At 38.4% G+C, this 25,301-nt stretch overlaps 1 protein-coding gene across 1 annotated transcript; it reads right to left on the reverse strand.

The window, feature by feature from the left end:
• Positions 1–1,532: 1,532 nt before the first annotated feature.
• Positions 1,533–3,368, reverse strand: LOC132628673 (uncharacterized). Its single transcript, XM_060344436.1, has 3 exons — positions 3,153–3,368; positions 1,831–1,899; positions 1,533–1,748 (listed from the first exon to the last, which is right to left on the reverse strand). The coding sequence occupies exons 1-3, from the start codon at positions 3,366–3,368 to the stop codon at positions 1,533–1,535; spliced, it is 501 nt and encodes a 166-aa protein (XP_060200419.1).
• Between the last annotated feature and the right edge of the window lie 21,933 nt (positions 3,369–25,301).

Here is a 25,301-nt window from a genome sequence, read left to right on the forward strand (position 1 = left end):
AACAAATGTATCATATGTGATTTTGGCGAACGTATCATTTTCCACCATTTGAGCTAGAAATTGAATCTACCATTGCTGAAAATTTCGAAGAATCTGGGTTTGAAGTTGATTCTCAAATTTTGTGTGAAGAATTGTGTGGGTATTTCAAATTAGTGTTGCTGTAAACTTTTTGAATCTCTAAATAAAGATTGAGAGCAAACATAACTGATCATTCTCATATGTGATTCTTTTTTCTATCTAGCTTGTGATTTCTGTGAAAAGTAGGATTCTTTGTTGACGTTCCAATAATACGATTTCGAATGTATCTTTTGCACTAGAAGATGCGATTTTGAAGTGCTGGTTGGTCTATTCTTTTTAGAGTTGGTTTGAATTGCAAAATTCTTTCCCTAAAAAATGATTTGGCTCAATAAAATTTGTGAAAGCTCTCCGTAAGCTATTAGATAGCTTTTTGTAAACAATTAGATTTCCAAAATCTTTTCTTGAAGGAGAGACTCAAATCGAATCGACAATCTTCTGAATTTTCCTTGGCATGTAGGTGATCTTGTCTTCCCAATTTCAAAGGAGGAAGCTAATGGACTACTCGTATCACTGCAAGATTTATCAACTCATTTTTTGTGGAGATAATACAATTGGCACCTAAAAAATGTATTAGCCTCAACTTTAGAGAAGTTTTCTGAATATTCAGATGTCCAAGTTATACTAAGACATGTCAATTTGGGTTGCAGTTGTATTCATTTATAGAAGGTTTAAGGATCAAGTTATGTTGCTGGAAGCACCAATTCGTGGCCTGGCTCCGATGCTGACTGCCGTTCGCAAACTACAAGTCTCCTCTCAACAGTTGATAACTATAAAACTGGTATTTTTATCCTTGAGAATGACATATCTGATGTTGATCGTTTCCCCAAATTGTTACACATAGCATGCTCTTTCTATGTGATTTGCTCCATTGTTTCATAAAGATATGTTAATGATCATTTTTTAAATGGGAAAGAGCATTATGATGCAGGAAATTAATGTACATCCTATAATTTGTAAAGTTTCTCTTATCAAGTTCACAATTTGTTTTAGGGGAGAAAGTAGAAGAAATTTTTTTAAGAGGAACTTGTCGAAACTAAGAACAATGTGTGTACTTCTGATTACTTATCTCTTCTAAGAACAATGTATGTAAATCTGATTCCATCCGCCTTTAATATTATGACAAGGTAAAGGAAAAACCAACTCCTCTGCGGCATGCCGCAATGCACCAAACTTATATATCACAAAAAGTAGTTTAAGTAGATAACAGAAGTGCAGAAAATAAATTGGCAGTGCTTAGTTGGTTCTTGATGTAAAAAAGAAAGAAAGTCTATCAAAATGATGATTATGTGATAAATGTAAACAATGAATCTAAAAGCATAAAGTGCTTGCAATTTAAACAGGAAAATAAGAACATTTATCCATCTCCAAAAGCATAACTAACTTTAAAGTCATTAAAAAGAAAATAGATGTAAAAACGCAATCTTCGGTGTGATTTCCTTATTCATGTGAGCCAACTATTTTCTGCTTAGCTTGTGGTCCCTTTCCTCTTCTTTTGCTGGTTTGAGAAAGCGCCTCTCGTAACTTGATGTTGGGACATATTGTTTTCCTCCTTTCTGGATGAGGAATGATCCTGTATCTTCCCTAGAATGCTTGTCAATTTCTGCTGAAAGGAATGCAGACCTCATCAATTGCTCTTTAGGTTGTGTTGTTTCCTGATTACGTTGTTTAATCTGCAATATACATTTTAGAATATACGACTGCTAGTAAGTTTCAATATGACGATATGTAATAGAAGATAAGAAAATGAATTACAATTTTTGAGCTCACAAACGAGGAACTAGACTGCATTGATGCTCCACTCTCGCTAATAATACTTGAAACCTACAATAAAATTAGATATTCAAAATTTAATTCCAACAAGTTAAATGATGGAAATAGCAGTGTTAGAGTCTGTTAAAAAGGTTTAAAATAGTTCTTATTTAGTTTGCTGCTTTCTTGTAATATGTTATTTCAGTTGATAGAAGTTATCTCATTTATGTTTCTGTAGGTGCAGATCCAGTCTCAAATTCATTATTCAGCCAGACACCTGTGACTCTAGAAAGCAAAGCAAATCAATATAATTAATAAGGGGTAATTCTTTAATCGGAAAAGGTCCAAAAATACCCTTAAACTATTGAAAAAGGCTCATAAATACCCTCCTTCCATCTTTTGGTCTAAAAATACCCTTCCATCCACCTTTTAGGTCTAAAAATACCCTTAAGGTTTGTTTTTGGCTCAAATATACCCTTTAAACTAACAGAATATGTTTTTTTGTTTTTTTTATCGGAAAAGGTCCAAAAATACCCTTAATCTATTGAAAAAGGCTCATAAATACCCTCCTTCCACCTTTTGGTCTAAAAAAATATGAACGAAATATGTTTTTTTTGCATTTCATGAATAAAAAAATGAAATAGGAAATTATAATTTTTTTTTTTGCATTTCGTGTATTAAAAAACAAAATAGGAAATTATAAGTTTTTTTTTCATTTCGTGTGTTAAAAAACGAAATAGGATAAAAAAAATTAATTTCGTTCATATAAAAACGAACTTGGAAAATATATATACCAACGAAATAAATAAAATATATATATATATATATATATATATATATATATTTTCCAATTTCGTTTTTATATGAACGAAATTAATTTTTTTTTATCCTATTTCGTTTTTTAATACACGAAATGAAAAAAAACTTATAATTTCCTATTTTGTTTTTTAATACACGAAATGCAAAAAAAAAAATTATAATTTCCTATTTCATTTTTTTATTCATGAAATGCAAAAAAACATATTTCGTTCATATTTTTTTAGACCAAAAGGTGGAAGGAGGGTATTTATGAGCCTTTTTCAATAGATTAAGGGTATTTTTGGACCTTTTCCGATAAAAAAAACAAAAAAACATATTCTGTTAGTTTAAAGGGTATATTTGAGCCAAAAACAAACCTTAAGGGTATTTTTAGACCTAAAAGGTGGATGGAAGGGTATTTTTAGACCAAAAGATGGAAGGAGGGTATTTATGAGCCTTTTTCAATAGTTTAAGGGTATTTTTGGACCTTTTCCGTTCTTTAATTTAATGCTTTTTTGAGAACTTACTTCGAAAACAACACTTGACATCATGTACATCCTGATTGACTCAAGCATTGTCAAAATGCGTTTGTCTCTTGCAACCAACAATACACTGTTAAATGATTCACACATATTATTTAATAGCATATCACATTTTGTGAAAGAAGAAAAAACATCCCTTGACCAATTAATAGGAGGCTTATTAATGAACCACTTAGGGGCTTTTGGATCCAGCTTTATCATTTCTTCCATAGCCTGGAGAATTCTCGTTCAGTAGTTGCCCTTGCAACTTTCCATAAGATATCCTTCAATTCTTGCCCTCCAAAACCTTCACTCTTGAAGTTGTTGTGTAGGTGCCTCACACAAAACCTGTGTGCGACATTTGGAAGTACTTCATCAAATGCAGGAAGTAGACCTTCTTGCTTATCAGAAATAAAAGTCCATACAAATGAATTTTTTGGGATTCCCAGGTCTTCATCCATAAGAGTGAGCCAACTCCATGTTTCCTTCAATTCACCTTCTACTACAGCAAATGCAATGGGATACATGTTATTTCCATCAATATCTACCGTTGTCAACAGTTGTCCACCCTTTTGATGTCCTTTCAAATAACTTCCATCAACCCCTATAATAGGTCTACATCCAGCTAAGAATCCTTGTTTACAAGCTGCATAACAAATATAGAACCTTGAGAATCTTTTCTTGCCTTTATATGTTATTTTTGGATTATCATCTAGCTTCAAGATACATGTGGTCCCTGGATTACTTCTTCGTAGCTCAGCACAATAGTCCCACAACATGTTAAACTGTTTTTTCTTTAGTCCCAGTGATCAAGTCCATTGCTTTTCTTTTTGCCCTGTAAGATTGATATCTACTAACTGTACACTTGTGAGTTCTCATCGCATGAGATTGATATCTCTTCTTTGTACTTCTTAGCAAAAAATCTAAAGTCAATTGTCCTGTTATCTCTTTGGTTGCCACATGAATGATTTGGGCCTATTAACTTGATCTTGAAAGGTTCATCTTGATTAGCCTTTGATGCGAATATAAACCAATTGCAGCTTGACACCTCACAAATTGCTCTGGACCACGTAGTTTCATTCTTTAGAAACTTAATGTCTTTTCTCTGCTTCACAGCATGTACTTCCGCTGCCCATTTAAACGCTTTACTGTTACTAAAAATCATATCAATCTTAAATTCAAACTTGGGATCCTCCAAATCCTTGCTTGGATTAAAAACAATGGATCTTTTAGGGTTATCATCATCATCATCATCATCAGAATCTCCTTGCAAGCTCATTAATTCCTCGTCTGATGAAACAAAATCATCTTCTTGAGTGTGATTAGGAAACTCTACAAGCACATTTGAGACAACTCCAAAATTCATGCTTTTCTTAGTTCCACAAACCGGATTAGCTTTGTCTTTTCCTTTGATAGCAACTGACTTTATAATAGATTCATTGGTTTGATCTAAGATTATGTTATCTTCTTCCACAGGATAGTCAGTCATGGAATGACTAACAATCTTCACTTGTAGCATCACTGTCATTATCTTCTTGTATGACATTCACATCTGTGAAGCCTTCTTCACTTTGTAGTTGGCCCTCTAAATCATTCACATCATAGCTCCATTGCTCCTCATTTATATGCTCAACAAATATTTGCTATTCTCTATTCTCGGATAATTCGTAGATGAGGTTATATATATCTGAATCAGTTGTTAAGAGTCTTATACTAGTCTCGAAATGAGGTCCAAACTTAAACCAAAATTTTACTTTTCTATCATCCACTTTCAACTTTTTCATACATTGTCTCATCTGAATAATAGAGTTTTCACCTCCCTTACAATAGTCATAGTAATCTATTCTTCCGCCGATATAATCCATCTTTGGCTCAAACACCCACCTACCCATATAATGCAGCTTAATTGTAAACATATCTTGATCCTCACCTTCATCTGTAAAGAGATTTTAAAAAAGGACAATGTTTTAGTTTCATTCAAATAAACTAGATATGGATTTTGTGGAAAGATGAGGGTATAGGTTTCATTGAAACCAAGTAAATATATTATTAACGCATGAGAATATACAATCATGAAAATCAGAATCATCTGCAAAAATGTTTAAGTTCATTTTCAACACTTATCCACAACTGTTTACTAGTTGTTACTTGATCAAAAAAAAAAAATGTTTACTGGTTGAGTTTAATTAAGCAATCTTTTATTGACTTTACCTCTTGGATATTCTTAGTGTGACTTCAAACTTTTTCATGGATTATATTGACAAGGAATTTTATCACCAACCAGAGAAAATGAGGAGAAAGAGGTTCATAAAAGGAAAGAGTATTGCAGAGAAAGCCACAGTGTGCCAATGCTTGCTTCAGTTGGGTCTTGCAGCTGTAAGTATTGCAACAAATATTGTTGTATCAAAGTGTACAATAACTACTATATTGTACTTCATCTTGTAATTTATCAGTAAACCTTTATGCTTCTTGACACAGTCATTTTTCGAATCAAAACAATTTAAATTATTATTGTAACATAGATAAAGATGACATCTTCCTTTACAATATTCAGATCTGAACTCTTACTAGTAGGAGTTCAATAAGAAGATAATTGGAAGATTTGAGAGAGATATAACTCAATTGAGTTCGACAAATTTATGACAAACAAGTATTTTATCATCATAGTGTTCTAGGCTCAATATTCGTCTCCAACAGTTTATAAAATAAATGTAACAAATCATGAATATATGAATTAAATCAGTGGAAGTATTTATAATTTAAATTATTCAGCCAAAACATGATAGTGTGCCCGAAAGAGTTAAATAACAACTCTTCTTCTACCCACATCGAATGTATACTAAGGAGCTTCTAAAAATAAGGAATAAATGTCTAACTCATCGGGACGCAGCCCATAAACTAATATAAATAAATGGAATTAAATAAATAGGGTGTCCCACGAATGAATGTGTGGGCTCACCAAATCAGCAGCAACAGCAAGTCCTTCCGAAACGTCCGGAGTATCAAGAACTTGCTCTTCACCGTTACCTAACATACCATAAAAAATAACAATGGTATGTCTGAGTACTTCGTACTCAGTGAGTGCCTCGGGGACAACAAGTAATATGAAAATAAGGTACAATAATACATTAAGAAGTCAGTTCTAAAAACCGTATGAAATCAGTGTAAAACCAATTATTCAACTGGTGTATCTCAACAAGCATTGTCAAATCGAAGCCTCTTGTCAATTACAACTTTCAAATATGCCTTTTACAATTGATGAAGACTATCAACAACAGTGCCATGAATGAATAAGAATATCACACATGCCAATACAAGCCCAAGAATCAAGCACATCGAAGGGGTGACCGTAGAGGTTCCCTTATCACAGCGCACCACAACAAAATATGGAATTCTCGATGGCTATCCTTCCTCCCGAATAGCTAGGCATTAACCGCACTCCGGGTAGCGAACCCTGTAGCGACCACTCTTCCTCCCGAATGGCTAGGCAATTACCACACTAGGATTCATAGTAGCTACCCTTCCTCCCGAGTAGCTGGGCCAAACATAACAACAAAGTTCATAGCATAGAAGCCGATTCACAATTTGTCTCAAAGTATGTTACACCATCAATTAGCATTAAAGTTCATTATGCCATATCGTAAAGATAAATCATTTCAATGAATGTCTTGAAAACGTTTACACTTCTTTAACAAAGATCTTAATGTCATAATTCATCATGAAAACATTAAGACCAATACTTAGCCATCATTATTGATTATCTATTATCGAGGAAAAACGATTATGATTTCATATACGTATATAGAGGATAATACAATCAAGGTTTAGTGTGGGTTTTCCCCCTCACGCACACCAACCATAATCAATGCAAGGAATAGAGTTCAAAAGCCTGAAAAGTTCACCCTTTATTCAATAAAAAACCTTTAAAAAAGAGATATACATCCAAAACAAGTTTCCAACAAGAGACATACCATAATTCCCGCTCAAGCGTACTTCCCACAATCCAACAATTATTCTACAATATTTTTAGATAGGAAAGGTTAGAACTCTAACCTATTTCCACCCATAAACCCTTCTTACAAACGAAAACTAGGGTTTTCATGACTAGAACGTGTTCTTGAACACTTCATGAATCAATCATGGATTTTAATCTCATAGGACAACCTACACTAGTCTAAACCCTTTCAATAATATCACAAAAGTCAAGGATCTTACCTTATTGAAGGAATATTAACTTCTCCAAACATCCCTTTCTTCTTCTCTTTCTTGGGTTTCAAGAATCTAAGGTTTTTAGAAGATGAACTAGTGTTCATTTGATGTTAGATTGATGAAGTAATGATGGGAGTTGATCAAGAACATACCTTATATGTTTTGGGGATGTTTTAGGGTTGTTTCCTCTCAGGAAGTCGGCCAAAACGAAGTGGGAATGAATATGACGAAGTTAGGCCTTTATAAAATTCGGGAAAAATCGCTTCAGGCGTAAAATGGCCTGGTGCGTGGCCTGGGGCGTCGCCCAGGGCAGCACACATAGTGTATCCATTTCAACGGTGTAAAATGGCCTGGTGCGTCCCATGGGGTGCCGCCGCCTAGGGAGCCGCGCACGCCTAATTTTCGCACTGGACAGATGATTCTCAGTAAAATGGGCATAACTCCTAACACAGACCTCTGTTGGAGCTGGGAAACCTACCGTTGGAAAGGTATTTTAAAGATCTACAACTTTAATTAAGGAAGTTTTCCCAAATTCCTAATCTATTTTCACGAAACTGGCTTAGAAGTCAGACCTACTGAAATTTAGATGAGCTTCAGAACTCTTACGAACTTCAATATTTGGTATTGATCTTAAATCAACTATTTCCAGCCAAACTCATATTGATAGGACTTCATATGCCTAAAATGTCACATTACTTCTCATTTAATACATTCACTCCTGACCGGAGTGTTACATTTACATAAGAGTACTTACATGATGGGGTGAAGAGTAATCCACTTTCAGAACGCAATTCTGTTGTTACCGAACAAGGATTATCGAGTACTTTTGATATGTGTAGAATTAGGGTATGCAGAAGTAGTATTTTTCCAGCAGTTTATATCGCAAAAACCATAATATTTTAAATACCTAAAGTACCCTTACTATCCACTAACGCTCTGTTTAGTTTTAGCAGATCTGTTAGTCATCAGACTAAAATTACACAGTGTCACGACCCCATTTCACGAGTCGTGTGGTCACCTACCTTATCCCACCTGGTAGGCGAACCCTTACCCAACACTTCCTTCGTAAAATAGATTTACCAATTAAGGCCAACAATATTGAAATAAGTAAGTAAATAAAATGCTTTTCTAGTAAATTCACACCTTACAATTTTAAACCAATACGAATTCCCCGGACCTAGTCTAGACGTGTACAAGAGCTTCTATGACATTCAAGAAAGGTCAAATAAAATAAAATAATGACATAGCTTCTGTCTGGAAGAAGATATACAAAAGTTGTCGGAGGATATCTACAGCTGCGACACACTAAAACCTCCAAGCAACAACCTGAAAACACATCTACGCCGCAAAAGGAATGTAGCAAGAGTCATGAACATGAATATAAGGAATCAAGGATACGATGAATCCTGTACCATCTAAGAGTAGAGTCTTTGGAACTTGCTCGCTTACTCGTTCGTTCCGACAGTAAAGATCATGCCAAAAATAATAAAAAGGACAGCCTTAACATACCTTGAAGCGTATCTACTCGTCCAACGTCTACTTATTAAACTCGTAAGTCTACAACTAAGATAACATAGGCAACAATTAGACCCTTTATAACACTTCCATCCAATTCAAGTGAAAAGGGGACTTAACGAGGTCCGGACAACACCCCCTTCATAACTCAATAATCCCTTAATTCCAATTTAACTTAAATATCACAATAATACTAACAACAACCATATCAATACTTACATATCAAAATAAAACCAGTTCTACTCCAAATCACCCCTCCAACATAGCCCTCAAGTCCAACTCTACTCTTATTCAACTTACAACTTTCATAACTATATTCTCTTTTCTTAAAACCACCAAAATTCTTGATACTAACTCAAACACAAGGATAAAAATCCTGTACATACCTTGAAGAAACTAGGATATCAAGAATCAATCTCTAACTCCAATTCCCAAGCTCATCAACTTCAAAGAAAACCTAGGAACAACTTTTTCTTCACAAGCTCGGGTTTACGGGGCTCGGATCTTGCTAAATCTTCACTATGATGATAGAAAATACTAAAAGGAGTATTTTAGGCCCTTCTCTAATTTGGGAGTGAAAATAATGAAAATAAAATGTAAGGGTCAACTATATATAGATGGAACTAGAAAGTTCCAGAGGTGCGGTTTGATGTGCGGGTCGACGGCTCGTCGACATGTCGACGGTCCGTTGACTTGCGCCGTCGATCAACCATCAGTGAATCAGAGACGGTGGCGTCTCGACAGCGTGCATTGACGCCACCGTTGACACATCGATGGTTCGTCAAAAGGGACTAGTTTTCTGCCAGTTCCCTGAGTCCATTTCGCTGCGACGATTCTATTTATTTAGCTTTAATCCTATTGTATTGCAAAGAACATATATTCATACTTTGGTACCCACGAGGTAAAGCACTTAATGTCTCAAAAACTCGGGTATGAATATCCATATTAAGGGTATAAACCACTCATACGCCAAGGATCGCTTGCGGCAAAACGAGAGGTGTAACATTCTCCCCCCCCCCCCCCCCCCCCCCCTTAGAAATATTCATCCTCGAATGTTCATATAGGTCATTGGCTATAAAAATTTCGGCAGAGTCTTCCCTGTAAATATGCCAATCCATCTTGTACACAGCAACCCAAAAGAATACCACACAGGGCCACATGCTAAAATATGCAACACTATGGCCTCACACGACCAATCACAATAACTATAGATGAAATCAATACCTGGAGAAGATGATGCCTTAGACTGAGCCTCCTGAGATGATGGAAATAAGTACGGGTATTTAGCCTTCATTTCCTCTTCAGCTTCCCAAGTCATTTTTTTAACATTATTGTTTCTCCATAGAACTTTAACGGAAGCCACATCCTTAGTTCGCAATCGACGAACTTTCCTATCCAATATAGCCACAGGAATCTCTTCGTATGATAACTGCTCAGTCACCTGGATATCATCTACTGGAACAATTCTCGAACCATCTTCGATACATTTACGAAGCATGGATACATAGAATACTGGGTGTACAGACACCAACTCTGAAGGTAGTTCCAGCTCATATGCTACCTTACCCACAGTACGAGCGATTCTATATGGCCCGATGTATCAAGGGCTAAACTTACCATTCTTTCCAAATCTCATCACTCCTTTTATAGGTGAGAACTTTAGGAAGACCCAACTCCTACCTCGAACTCTAGCTTGCGCCGCCGGTTATCTGCATAGAACTTCTATCAACTCTGCGCCGCTAGTAACCTCTCTTGAATTACTTTCACCTTGTTAACTGCTCGCTGTATTAAGTCTGGGCCTGCTAACTAATTTTCCTCAACATCGAACCATCCTATAGGTGATCTACACCTCCGCCCATATAAAGCTTCATAAGGGGCCATCTGAATACTAGAATGATAACTGTTATCATATGCAAATTCAATAAGAGGCAAATGATCATCCCAACTTCCTTAGAAGTCAATCACGCAGGCTCTTAGTAGGTCCTCAAGTGTCTGTATAGTACGCTCCGCCTGTCCATCTATCTGTGGATGAAATGCAGTACTAAGACTTACCTGATTCCCCAATCCATTCTGAAAAGACTTCCAGAAATTAGCTGTGAACTGCGCCCCTCTATCTGAAATAATAGTTGTAGGAATACCATGAAGTCGTACAATGTCCTTAAGATAAAGCTTCACATAATCTTCAGCTGAATAAGTAGTTCTGACAGGCACGAAATAGGCTGACTTTGTAAGCCTATCAACTATGACCCATATAGTACTTTCGCGGAGTATAGGGAAAACCTGCACTAAAATCCATATTGATTACCTCCCATTTCCATGTTGGAATCTCCATAGCCTGCAATAAACCTCTAGGCTTCTGGTGCTCTATCTTGACTTATTGGCAATTTGGACACTGAGCGACAAATTCTGCTATGTCTCTTTTCATTCCATCCCACCAATAAACTTCCTTGAGATCATGATACATCTTTGTTGTGCCAGGGTGGATAGAATACCGAGAATAATGAGCTTCTCCCATAACCTGCTAACGAAGTCCTGCAACGTTAGGAACACATACCCTACTTCAATAACTGAGTACTCCATCTCCTGTAATTACAAAGGGTGTCTTTTCTTTCTGAGGAGCCATATCTCGGTATGGGCTAGCACAGAATCTTGGTACTGACGTTCCTTTATAACCGCTACCAAAGATGACATCATTGTATCCTGGATCATAATTCCTGCATCACCTGAATCTAACAGCCAAACTCCAAGGCTGGCTAGTTGACAAACTTCGCAGACTATCTCCCTCTTCTCTGGCTATATATATGACAGGCTACCCATAGATTTACGACTAAGAGCATCAGCCACTACATTAGCCTTCCCAGGATGGTACAGAATATCCACGTCGTAATCTTTCAGCAACTCTAGCCATCGCCTTTGATGTAAATTCAAGTCCTTCTTCTTAAAAATATACTAGAGGCTCGTATGATCAGTATAGATATCAATATGGACATCGTATAGATAATGCCTCCATATTTTCAGAGCATGAATCACCGCAACTAACTTCAGATCATGAGTTGGATAATTCCTTTCGTGTTGCTTCAGCTGTCTAGAAGCATAAGCAACAACCTTGCCATGCTGCACTAATACACAACTTAAACCAATACCTGAAGCATCACAATAAATCACATAGCCCTCTGTTCCTTCTAGAAGAGTCAAGACAGGTGTTGAGGTCAACTTGTCTTTCAATATCTGGAAACCCCGCTCACATGCATCCATCCACTGGAACTTAGCTGACTTCTGAGTCAACTTGGTCAATGGGGCTGAAAGAGAAAAAAATCCTTCCACAAACCTTCTATAATATCCAGCTAGGCCCAAGAAGCTGCGTATCTCCATTGATGTCGTGGGCCTTGGCCAAGTTTTCACAGCTTCAATCCCTTGAGTGTCCACTCTAATGCTTTCACCTGAAATAATGTGACCCAGAAAAGCCACAGAATTCAACCAGAATTCACACTTAGAAAACTTCGCATATAATTCTCTATCACGAAGAATTATAAACACTGCACGTAGATGATCTGCATGGTCAGCCTCTGTCGGTGAATAAACCAGAATATCATCTATAAACACGATCATGAAAAAATCCAAGAAGGGTCTGAATACACGATTCATCAAGTCCATGAATACAGCTGGAGCATTAGTTAACCCAAATGACATGACACGGAACTGATAGTGTCCATATCTAGTCCTGAATGTCGTCTGCGGAATATCTTCCTCCTTTACCCTAACCTGATGATATTCCAACCTTAAATCTATCTTCGAGAAATATTTGGCGCCTTGCAATTGATCAAATAAATCATCAATCCTCGGCAGAGGATACTTATTCTTTACAGTCACTTTGTTCAATTGCCGATAATCAATACACATTCGCAAGAACCATCCTTCTTTCTTGTAACTAATATCGGCGCCCCCTACGGTGATGTGCTAGGACTAATAAAGCCTTTCTCGAGTAAATTCCGCAATTGCTCCTTCAATTCTTCCAACTTCGCATGTGTCATTCTATAAGGAGGAATAGATATTGGCTGAGTATTTGGCAATAGATCAGTAGTAAAATCAATCTTCCGTTCTGGCGGAATGCCTGGAAGCTCATCTAGAAATACCTCTAGAAACTCATTGACCACAGGGATAGACTGAAGGGTCGGTGAATCTGCTTGAACATCCTGAACTCGAACTAGGTGATAAATATACCCTTTTCTGATCATCTTCCTTGCCTTAGGGTAGGAAATAAACCTACCCCTCTGCGAAGCAGCAATTCCCTTCCACTCTAGGACTGGCTCGTCGGGAAACTGGAATCGAACTATCTTTGTTCTGCAATCAACATTAGCATAACAAGAGGCCAACCAATCCATGCCCATAATAACATCAAAATCAATCATGTCTAACTCAATCAAAACTGCTAAGGTATGGTGGTTACAAACTGCCACTACACAACCTCGATATACTCACCTAGCTATAACCGTATCACCAACTGGCGTAGACACCTCAAACGGTTTAATCGATTTAGGCTTTATCCCAAACTTGCTAGCAACAAAAGGAGTAACATATGATAAAATGGAACCTGGATCAATCAGTGTGTATACGTCATGGGAAGAAACTGATAATGTTCCTGTAACCATATCAGGAGACAACTCACGATCCTGTCTATCGGCTAATGCATAAACATGGTGCTGAGGCCCACTCGAGCTAGAGGCTCCAATCCTTCCTCTACCATGTCCCGCTGATGTCTGAGGAACTTACCCTGAAGGGCGTACTGAAGAAGAAGAAGAACCAGATACGGACCCGGTGGGCTGAACAATGCCTACACCACCCCGTGACGGACACTCTCTCATCACATGGCCTAGCTGGAGATAAGCATAACAAGCATCCGATCCAAATCGATATTGCCCGAAATGTAATCTACTGCACTGGGCACACCGCAGTACAGGTGGCCTCATCCGGCCTGACTCGGGTCAATGCTGAAAACCTGAGGCTCTGGAACTCTGGCCCACTCCTGAATAAGGATACCAATCAAATTTAGGGCCTGGAAACCATAGAGGTACACCCTCTGCTGAATGAAATAGATACCGGGAATGCTGCTGTCTCCGTATTCCTCTGAACACACCAGCAATATCTAAAGACCTAGCCCTCTTACCATGGCCTAGGTCACCCTCACACTCTATTCCCCGCTGACGCTTACGATCTTCCAGATTCTAGGCACATGCCTGTATACCGGAAATATCCATACCCGGCTGTAACGCGGCTGTCGTGCACTCATCAATCAAATGTGGCCCTAGACCCGCCCCGAAGCGATCAACTCTGTCCTCCATCTCAACCACCATATCTGGGGCATATCTAGCCAAAGAGTCAAAGTGTACACAATACTCTTGAACACTCATACTGCCCTGCTCAATACGCAAAAACCTATCTGCTCGGGCCCGTCTGACTTCCAGTGGTAAATAATGACGAATAAAAGCATTCGAAAACTCTCACCAAATGGCTGGAGGAGCATTCTCTCCTCTAGACAGCTCCCATGTCTGATACCACTGTACTGCAATATCACGGAGCCTATAAAATGCCAGCTCCACTGACTCGACCTCATCGGCATGCATAATCCTTAAAGTCCGCTGCATACTATCAATAAAATCCTGAGGATCCATATTTTGCTTCAACACATAAAACTCTGGAGGGTCTAACCCAAGGAAAGTCCTAACCCTCGCACTGCCCACTCGGTCTGCCTGATTGTTACACCTCGAAAAACATTTCGTTCATGCACGGTGAATAGACTGACGAAGGGCACGACGTATACGATGTTTTGATAAGTAAGAAATAACATTTGATGATTCTAAATGAGATTTCAAAGACATTTGAGGTAGGAGACGAAAGTTGTTAAGGAAAGCAAGGTATATGTTGTGTGTCGGGAAAGAATTACGAGTATCGAATTAATGATGGCTTAATGTTGTTTTGGAAAAGTGTTATAATGTCCCTTAGATTGGTAATGAAGTGTTAAACAGGTGTTAAAAAGGTTCCATAAGGATTGGAGATCAAACGAACGACAGAGATCATTCCAGGGAAATGGGGTTATACGACTGACTTATACGGTCCGTATAAGGGTCCGTATAACACCCAACAGAAATGTTATTTCCCTGATGGCCAACCACGGACACTTACACGGACCGTACAATGTTATACGGACCGTATAAGTGGTCCGTATAATGCCCGACAGGCTGATTAAGTTGCAAGTATAAATACATGTTCCCACTTTTATTTTCTCATTCTTTCCACTTCTCCATCTCTCTCAAGACTTCTAGAGGGTTCTAAATATTTCATCAACACAAATTCAAGACAAATCAAAGGTTCATATCATAAATCCAAGAGAATCAAGTGTAAGAAACTCATTAGAGTTCATCTAAGCCAAGAAATTCCAATGGAAGTGAACTAGGGTTTTGGTGCAAAAGAAGTATTTCCACTCAAGGCTTATTCTTACTCTATCTAAGGTAAGTTTTATGGTCATTCCATGTTGTTTAAGATATTGAGAGGTTGAAAGACTTAGATTATGAAAGGAGATAGAAAATGGGTTATAAAGATGAGAATAATGAGATTTTGAGTATGAGTCATGATTCTTGATATATTGTGATTATTATTATGCTATAAATGATATTAAGAACATGGGTTAAACATTATATGCAAGAAAACGTAATAGTGTACCATGACCATGATTATGGAGGAATTGAAGTGAAGTTGTGAAATGTGGATAATGTAGATGAATGAAGATTGTTGGTTATAATGTTGAGAATGTTATTATAGATGTTTGGGAGTTGATAGATGATATGGGGAAAGTCGTATAAATAAAGGGAATGCTGCCCAATTTTCTCTAGCTTTAGTAAGCACGTTCATATAATCGATTAGCTAATGTTAATGCGAATTCTCTTGAAGGTAGAAACGTGAGCATTGAAGGAGAACAATCAAGCGATGGAATTGTTAAATGAAAGAGGTATGTAAGACTAGTCCCTTCTTTCTAAGGCATGACTCCTATGGCATGAATCCTCCTATCTTTCCATGATTTTCCTACATATTGAAAATTATGAGTCTACGATTATAAAGAGCTTCATACAAGATAAAGAAAAGAGATACGTTACGAGCATGACAATACTGATGATGAATCTAAGTCTAGAAGTCCTCAACCTCATGATATGACATTCCTACGAAGCTGATGACCCTTATATGATTCCTATGATATTATTTTCCCTACTTCTCCTTGACTTTCTTACATTCCGGGAACTATGATTTAACGTGGATAAAGAGCTTCTTATGAGATAAAGATGAGAAATATATCATAAATGCGATAATAATGATGATAACTTTAAGCCTAGAGATTCTAAAGCAAGATATGATGTCTATGAAGTTAATAATCCTATTTACGATCCCTTGATGTTGTTCATGGTGTACACTCACCTTAAAATGTTAGTTCCTTCAAGGTGAGATATGATGAATATGATCACTCCATAATGTAATCGGGGGTTCTCGACCTTATGTCACCCCGATATTGTTATAGATTGTCTATAACCTCTAATGCATGTCCTATGACCAATGTTCCGAAAAATTACGAGTCTATGTTCATAGGGGGTTTCATATGGGATGAAGGTAACAGCTATGTTATGAGCACGATGACAATAATAGTGATGATGATAATGACGATGACGATGTTAATAGTGATAATGATAATGATGACGACGATAATAGTGATAACGATAATGATGACGACGATAATTGTGATGATGATAATGATGACGATGATAATAGTGATGACGCTAAAAATGTTTATGGGCTTTGATGTATATGTACCTATGTATGGCTATTATGAAACCCCGAGCTTATATGGCCGGGTAGAATATATATATATATATATGTATAATGCGCGCGCACCACTGCAGTTGGGTACGGATAACACTGAGCCTTGATAGGGCCAGGTACGGATAACACTGAGCCTTGGTAGGGCTAGGTACGGATACTACTGAGCCTTGGTAGGGCCAGGTACGGACAACACCAAGCTTTATCATAGCTGGGTACGTAAGACACCGAACCTATATGGTCGGGTATGATACTACTGTGTATTCAAATGTATGAAAAGCCCGGAGGGCATGTATGTGATACTGTAGAGCCACTACGTGGCCGAATACGAATAATGTTTAATGTGTATGAGCAGATACGGTACTATGATATATATGATACGATGATATATGCGCTATGATGATACATGTACTATGATTATATATGATATAGGCATGAAAGGTATCCACCCTTAAAAGTTATGCAGATTATATCTTCATCTTATGTCTTATGATTTCTCTATTATGTTCATTTCATTCATGCCTTACATACTCAGTACAATATTCGTACTGACGTCCGTTTTCTTTGGACGTTGTGTTCATGCCCACAGGTAGACAGGGAGGCAACCCAGATTTATAGAAGCCGATAAGCAGACTTTTGAGACCACTCCATTACTCCGGAGGTGCCATTGATTTACTACTTTGTGTACATATATGATTTGAGCACGACGGGGTCCTGTCCCGTCCATATGTCTAGTACTCTAGTAGAGGCTCGTAGATACGTATGTGTGGGTAGCATGGTCTCACGATTTCCCACGTGTATATATATATATATATTATTTTGATAGCCAAAGGGCTTATGTATATAGAGGTAAATAAGCTTCAAATGGAAATGGTTTTCCTGCGATTATAAGTATAAGAAATACGATTGTACGCAGAATGAGTAATAGAACGAGTGGTGCTCGGTGGTTAGCCTCGGGTACCCGTCATGGCCCTAGCCAGGTCGTGACGCTGATCAACACCAACTCCCTGATGCTGCGCCTGAGCGGCTACTAATCTAGTCAATAGCTGTATAGCATCCCACATATCCTGGCCCGGTGCATCTGCTGAGGGACTAGGGGCATTGGGGCAGGTGCTGCAGGCGGTGTATGTGAAGTCTGGGAGGGGCTCTCACTTTGGGACTCGCCCCGAGCCCTGGTAGCCGACTGAGTACAGCTAGTGGCCTCACCAGCCACTCCCTTACCCTTCTAGGCGGCTGTAGCTTTCTCGTGGGGCATCACTGAAATCAGAACAAACTATTAGGAAGCGAACTCTTAACACACGGCTCTATCGCACGATCTAAGAGAGAAAGAATGGCAATTTCCTAAATGTCCTGTAGTCTCTTGTTTATAAGTGTAGTGCACGACACACCCATAAAAAATACTCTACTAGACACGGTCTGTAGATAACCCTAAGACGAAACTGCTCTGATACCACTTCTGTCACGACCCAAGCCGATGAGCCGCGACGAGTGCCTGATCTCTAGTGACCAAACACCTCTATACTCATATCTGGATAACATTGCATACTATGTGTCACACCCTAACCTTGATAGGGCATGATGGGCACCCGACCCCATACTCAGAGCCGAGCGAACCCCTTTAGTTCTCGTTATGTTCATAACCTCACTGGACTCTTAAGTTACGAAATGAAATGCATGATGAAAACTTGTCAAAACCGTTCTTTTCGTCGTTCTCAAATCAAGTGAAATCTGTAATCATATGGAATTTGTAACATAATGCACAATGGTACGTCGGCTTGCAGAGACGCTTACAAGAATCACATCTTATATACGTGACTCCGTTTGCAAAGTCTCTAACATCAATCAAGATACCATAACATGAATAATCTGACAAGGCAACACTCCGGAAGGAAATGGAGCTCGCCAATCCAGCTGGTACATCTCCTAGCAATGTCCTCTACTCATCTGCATACACCTGCGTGGCATGAAACGCAGCGTCCATAGAAGGGACGTCAGTACGAGCAATGTACTGAGTATGTAAGGCATGAAATACAGTAAAGGGGACCATAACTAAAATAGAAATTTACCAGAAACAAGTATGATTTTTAATAACATCAATACACTTGCCTTATGAAGTGAAAATCATGCATGTCAACATCATATATCATATATACATATAACGTGTCCCGGCCCTCTAATGAGGGACTCGGTGAATAGAGTCATCATATGCCATCCTGGCCGCCACGCCCGTATCATCATATCATCATGTCATCATATCATATATATATATATATATATATATATATATATATATATAACGTGCCCCGGCCCTCTAGTGAGGGACGCGGTGAACAATGCAGTGGAGTACGCACGAGAACGTGTCCTGGCCCGGGACTCAGTGAAGGACATATTGAGGCATGCACGAGCAGAGTAGTGAGAAACTATATGCATATAAATCAATTTTTAAGACTCGATAGGTAAGTACACTAATCGACACTTGAAGGATCATAAACACGTTTCGAGTCAACCTGAGTTTGCATAAGAAAGTTATGGACGTTATTCATTACAGAAACCTCTACGAACGTTTCAAAACAATCTGAGACCGCCTATGAAAGTTAGGGACATTAATCCTTATAGAACCCTTTTAGGAACAGGAACTCTTTATGCTTTGCTCGTTATTCAATCATACAATAAGCTTGGCTATATTAAGTATGCTCATGCCAAGAAGTGAATAAGAATCGTAAACAAGCTCGGAATTAAATAATAGAGTTACCCCAAGGTGCGTGTCATACCTTACTTAGCTCTAGGACATGCCAAAAAAAGAAAGGGTAAGTCTTCCATACCTTGCCCGCTTACTAGGCAAATCTGAATTTAAGTCTCGGTTTTCCCAAGATCTACAACAACGTCAGAAGATAGCAAACATTAGCTATAGGTATTTAGGAATCCGATTCCAAGCTATCAATCCACCTACAAAAATTTGGATAGCATTTCCCCTGTAAATTCAACTAACCCCGAGAATTCAACTCGGCCAAATCATCAACAACAATACCAACAACCACATTAACAACTTCAACAATTGATTCAAAATGCATTCCAACGTTAGCAACCCTTTCTACATAATTCGATGGCATTTCATTTACATTCAATTTGACCACAACAACCCAACTTACAATCTTCCAAACTCAATAAGAACAACAACGACACATTCCTCGCTTCCAAGTTCATGAATTACACCAACAACCACACGTTAACAACATCATTCATACAAATATAAGAAACCATTCTAGCATCACATTAACTTCTACAACAATCCACAACGATTACAACTTCATTTCAAGCCATCAAACCTTCATTTTCATCGTGGAATCCACAACAACAACCATAAATACTAAATAAAATCAATTCATCACATCTTACCAACATAGCCCCTATTCGGCCACAACCAACACACACATATTTTATGAATTTCATCCATTTCTACATACTACAACACTCACAAACCATCCCTAACACAGAAAAGGAGATTAATTCTTACCTTTACCCTTTAACTTCTCAACTTGGCTAGGGCTTGCAAATTGCACAAATGAATGTTTTGCTTGCTCCAACAACTACTCCACGTTAATAAGGGCCTTCCAATTGGTTGAAATGCTAGAAGAAAATTATTTTTCTTGATCAACTCCAAGGCATCAAATTTTTCTAGCCATGGCCGAATACTACTATATTTTTTTTCTTGAAGTTTCTTGAATTGTAAAGATGAAGAATATGTCTTGCTTTGGTCATCTCTATCTATATATATACTTGCTCCTACAAATATGAAGTGGACACATGCCCCCACTCATGGCTTGAGTTAATTGGCCAAGCCATGGGGGGTCCCACTTGAGCCACGCGGCCATGGTAGCTATTGTCATGAACCTTCTTGAATTGTTTCCCTTTTTACCCCTAGCCGTTCTCAATATTTCCATACTATTAATAAACAACTTGTGTACTAAAATAAAATCGGAAGGAAAATAGTAGCCTTGCCCTTAACTTATCGCGACTATCTTGAAATATCTGAATGTAAAAAATGCGGGATATAACATCCTCCCCCCTTTAGAACATTCGTCCTCGAATGTTGAACTGGTCTTATGGGGTCTTATAGCACTTCAGGGAGATCCCTTTTATAGCTATCACATACAGCTCATTCATCAATCAACATAACCACTTTAGAAATTTAGATTACCTGTGGGCACAGGAAATAAGTAGGGATACTTCTTATTCATCTCTTCTTCGGCTTCCCAGGTCATCTCCTCTCTGTTATTGTTTCGCCACAATACCCTAACAGACGCCACGTCTGTGGTACGTAACCTCCTCACTTAACGATCCATTATGGCTATAGGTTGTTCCTCGTAGGATAGCTCCTCTTTCACCTCGATATCACTTAGGGGAAACACTCTGGAAGGGTCCCCAATGTATTTACGAAACATGGTCATGTGGAAGACTGGATGCACTGCTTCTGAATCAGGTGGTAACTCTAATTCATAGGAGACCTTGCCAACCCTACGGACAATTTGATAAGGTCCAATATACCTTGGATTGAGCTTTCCCTTCCTGCCGAATATCATTATACCCTTCATGGGTGACACTTTCAGAGATACCCAATCGCCAACCTGGAACTCTAAAGTGTCGACGTCGATTATCGGCATATGATTTCTGCCGACTCTGGGCTTCCAGTAACCGTTCCTGAATGAGTTTCTCTTTATCAACTGCCTGCTGAATTATATCTGGGCCGATTAACTTAGTTTCGCCAACATCGAACCAACCGATCGGTGACCTGCACTTCCAGCCATACAGGGCCTCATACGGTGCCATCTGGATGCCAGAATGGTAAATATTATTATAAGCAAACTCAATAAGTGGTAAATTATCATCCCAGCTACCCTTGAAGTCAGTAACACAGGCCCGCAGCATATCTTCTAGCGTCTGAATAGTATGCTCGGTCTGTCCGTTAGACTGCGGGTGTAACATCCTTTTTTAACTCTTTCATTGCTTCCAGTCCGTTTCTTCCACTTCTTCGGCCTCATGTACATGGTCGGAAATTAACTAGCATCTTGGTCTCATATGTCTCCATTATTATAGTCTTGACTTATCGTGCTTTAAATATTCATCGGCCTTTAAGTATTCTCTTTTTCTCGCTCCTTGTTCCTCGCTAGTGGGAAATTAACTTGCTTATATACAGTATACTCTTTGTGTTTATCTCTTCAATACCATCTCGGGCTATCCTTTGTATACCTGTTGATCTTAGACGTACACTGCATCGACTCCCTGTTCCTTTACGTCTTTGTCACTGTCCCTTTCAATCTTACATTCTAAATATTTATCCAATCATGACTTTGTCGTTAATGAGCATAATGGTTATGTTCCTTTCCAAGGCCAGTTATTATTCTTCGCAGTCCAATTACACTTATGGCAACTTTTGATCTGAGTTCACTTAATGTCTTAGCTCGCAACGTTTTCCTTACTTCCTTCCCTCACATCTCTCGACACCAGTATACTTGTCTTTGATTTCTTTGTATTGGCGATCGTTTCGTCAATCGTTATTCCTTGTTGGCTCTCCGGCGTGGACTTCTTACAATTATAACTGGGCATAGCTTCACGTTGATGGTTCATAAAATTCCATAGCGTATACTCTCATGTTCAATATAGTTAATGGTCCATGAACCTTTAATATCCAGTGAACTCTTTTATTTCCATTCATGGGAGCAACGCTCTTTCTTTTCTTCAAAATTTTCCAGACTACCAATCGTTGGTACTTTCGTTATAATAGTCGTTGTCATCCGAAATATCCTTTGTGAACTTAGCTTGTAGCCTTTTCTTTCTCTCTTTATTACCCTTTTGAACACGCCGCTGCACACTTAGGTACTGCGCAATTTTTCTCGATACGGGGGATTCAACCCATGATCTAGAATTATCGCAGCTCATGTCGGTATGGGACATTCTCTTAAGATGTCTTCCATACTTTCCCCTTATGTCTGCCTCAGGGTACACTTATTGTCAATTCGTTTTTACTTCTTTCAGGTATCCTCCTGATGTGCCGATATATTTTGAACTCTAACCCCGAGCTAATAAATTTTCCTCCTCTGGAGCTTGAAAATGTTGTGATTCCTTTTAAGCCTAATATAATATGTTCTCCCCCCCCCCCCCCCCCCCTTATTAAGGAGATCCTTATACGCCAATAGTCTTCGAGTACTCATCGTCTTCGGTAATTATCTACCGCCCTTCACTATCTCCTTAAGGCCGGGGTTCCGTCATCGTATGGTCTTCCTGTCTATCTTCTTGCTACTTACACTCTCGTATTTAACTAGAATACTTATAAGGGTATCCAATTCTGATGCCTTCTTTTTCATTTTTTTTTTCATACCTCTGTCTTTTATGACTAACTGTGTCCTGGATTCACAAGGTCATGGGGACGTCGAGATTCACTATGTCCTTTTATGAAGTCTTCGATTATACCTTACTCCTCGTCTTTCTCTGCGTATAACATATCGAAAACTTCTTACCATAAGTTTTTCTTTCATTCGCGCCTATATCGTCATTCTTATCAATATTCCCATATCTTTCCATCCACTATTAATCCTTTCACCCATTTAGCTCACTTACTCGTAATTCTTCTTAACTACGCGTTTATGTTGCAGCTGTGCATCCATATTTTTCGAGCGTCCTGCTACTTTCGCTCTTGGCACAGAATTCTTACCGTTTACACTGTCTCTATCCTCGTTCATCGAACCTTTATTTGTATTTATGATGCTACGGCCGAGCGGTCTCCCATGCACGTTCCTTATATTTCATTCCATTTCCTTTGTGATCAAATCTCTCGGTTCTCACATGAATTCTTATCCCATGTCATTAATTTTCTAGTCACTTGGGTTGACTCATCATCCTTGTTCTTTCCTCGATGAGTAATCGGTTTCCTACTGCCAATTTGTTAAAGTATCCTTCTTGCTCCCATGGTTAAATATTTCCAATTACTTTCCTCCTAAATACTCTCCTTTTCCTTCGATCAGCCCATTAGTATACCTTTCCTCCTTTCATCCTTAGCCTTCCTTGGATTTCTTCCTCCTCGAGCACCTTTCTTCTCTTGTTATTTGTAGTATCGATTCTGAAGTCCGTGAAATATTACTTTAAACGCGCAAATCCATTTCATTTCTAAGTCATCTTTTTAGGAAAGCTTCTCCATGTCCGAGGCTACCACATCAATATGGTTACACATTTTTCCCTTTTTAAAAAAATATATATATTTTTTCAAGAGTTGGAAATCTTTTAGTATCGTTGCGAGGCTTAATCATTCTTTCTATTACTTCACATTCCTTGTCGTGGTCACTATTATTTTATCCCCACTTATTGAAATCGGTTTTCGAACCCCACACATTCCTCTTTTGTTCCATATTACCATACTCTATCCCTTTCACATACCTGCCTTTGAATTTTTTACCCAAATAGTCTCGTGCTTGCCCGTCGTTTCTTTTGGAGGCTTTGCTCAATCATGTTTCTTACTTTTCACTATTTCCGACATTTTGATCTCCTTGCCTTCCATTTACTCACTCTCTTTCTTTTCCAAATATCGTTGTATTGGAACTTTCCAATCTTAACATGTAGTGAAAATAACATCAGCTTACCTTGTAACACTTGTACCATTTATTTTTGTTGTCACTTGAACTTCGGTACCCTCGCTCGATTGATGCCTTCCATACCGTAACACCGGTTGCTGGGATACACATGCCCATCGATACAGTCATAAATAGGATACCATATGCATACATATATATATATATATATATATATATATATATATATATATATATATATATATTTACTACCATCTCGCTTACAAAATATTTCCAAATGTTATTCAACCTCATCCTCGTTCTAGAGCCGTGATGCACCTTCCTTCTCTTCACCGATCTAGTCCGCCTCGTCCTACGCGACCTCCTTAAGGTTTCTAACCACTCCGTATACTCTAACTTCCTTTAGGATACTCTAGCTTCTCATTTGTCTCTCATGTCTGGATTTATAGGATTTCTTGCACACTTCCCAGGGGGTCACCCATCCTAAGATTTCTCTCACCTTAGCATGCTTAACCTTGAAACTGCGATGGAATCCGGTGCATTGATGCTGATATAATCGCATCCACCTCACCGCATGACCTTCACCGCATAATCTGGAACAAGTTGAAGTCTTAACAGATTCCAAAACATTCTCGTAACACATCTCCCTCCTTTAACAATTACTATTTTAACCTTTTCAATCCTCAATATTCACCTTTCACCTATGTGTATGACTACCTTTCATCCTAGATTTCTAGATTCCCGATGGTAGGGAACACACCTTCGTCGCCATTACATATAAATACTCGGGTATCAGCCTGTCTGAATTTCCACTCACCATTCTTATATAATAATCTACAATAGAACTCATTTGTCGACTTTCCCTGAACCGCCCAATAGACCTTGCTCCTACTAAACCTCGAATTTAACCCATTTTAATCCTTCGGACTGCTAATCGTCTTTCTCGCAATCGTTCTTCATGCCATGCCAAATCCATAACTCCTCTAAAACA

Source organism: Lycium barbarum, chromosome 2, assembly GCF_019175385.1.
Source record: "Lycium barbarum isolate Lr01 chromosome 2, ASM1917538v2, whole genome shotgun sequence".
Taxonomy (NCBI): Eukaryota; Viridiplantae; Streptophyta; class Magnoliopsida; order Solanales; family Solanaceae; genus Lycium; species Lycium barbarum.

Bases quoted from the DNA above. Each gene is read 5' to 3' on its own strand.
- LOC132628673 (XM_060344436.1), bottom strand. From the start codon at position 3,368: ATGATAAAGCTGGATCCAAAAGCCCCTAAGTGGTTCATTAATAAGCCT. The intron at 1,900-3,152 runs GTAAGTTCTCAA...ATTTTATTGTAG, and splicing joins TGTCAAGTGTTGTTTTCGAA to GTTTCAAGTATTATTAGCGA. The intron at 1,749-1,830 runs GTAATTCATTTT...TGTATATTGCAG, and splicing joins CGTTTGTGAGCTCAAAAATT to ATTAAACAACGTAATCAGGA.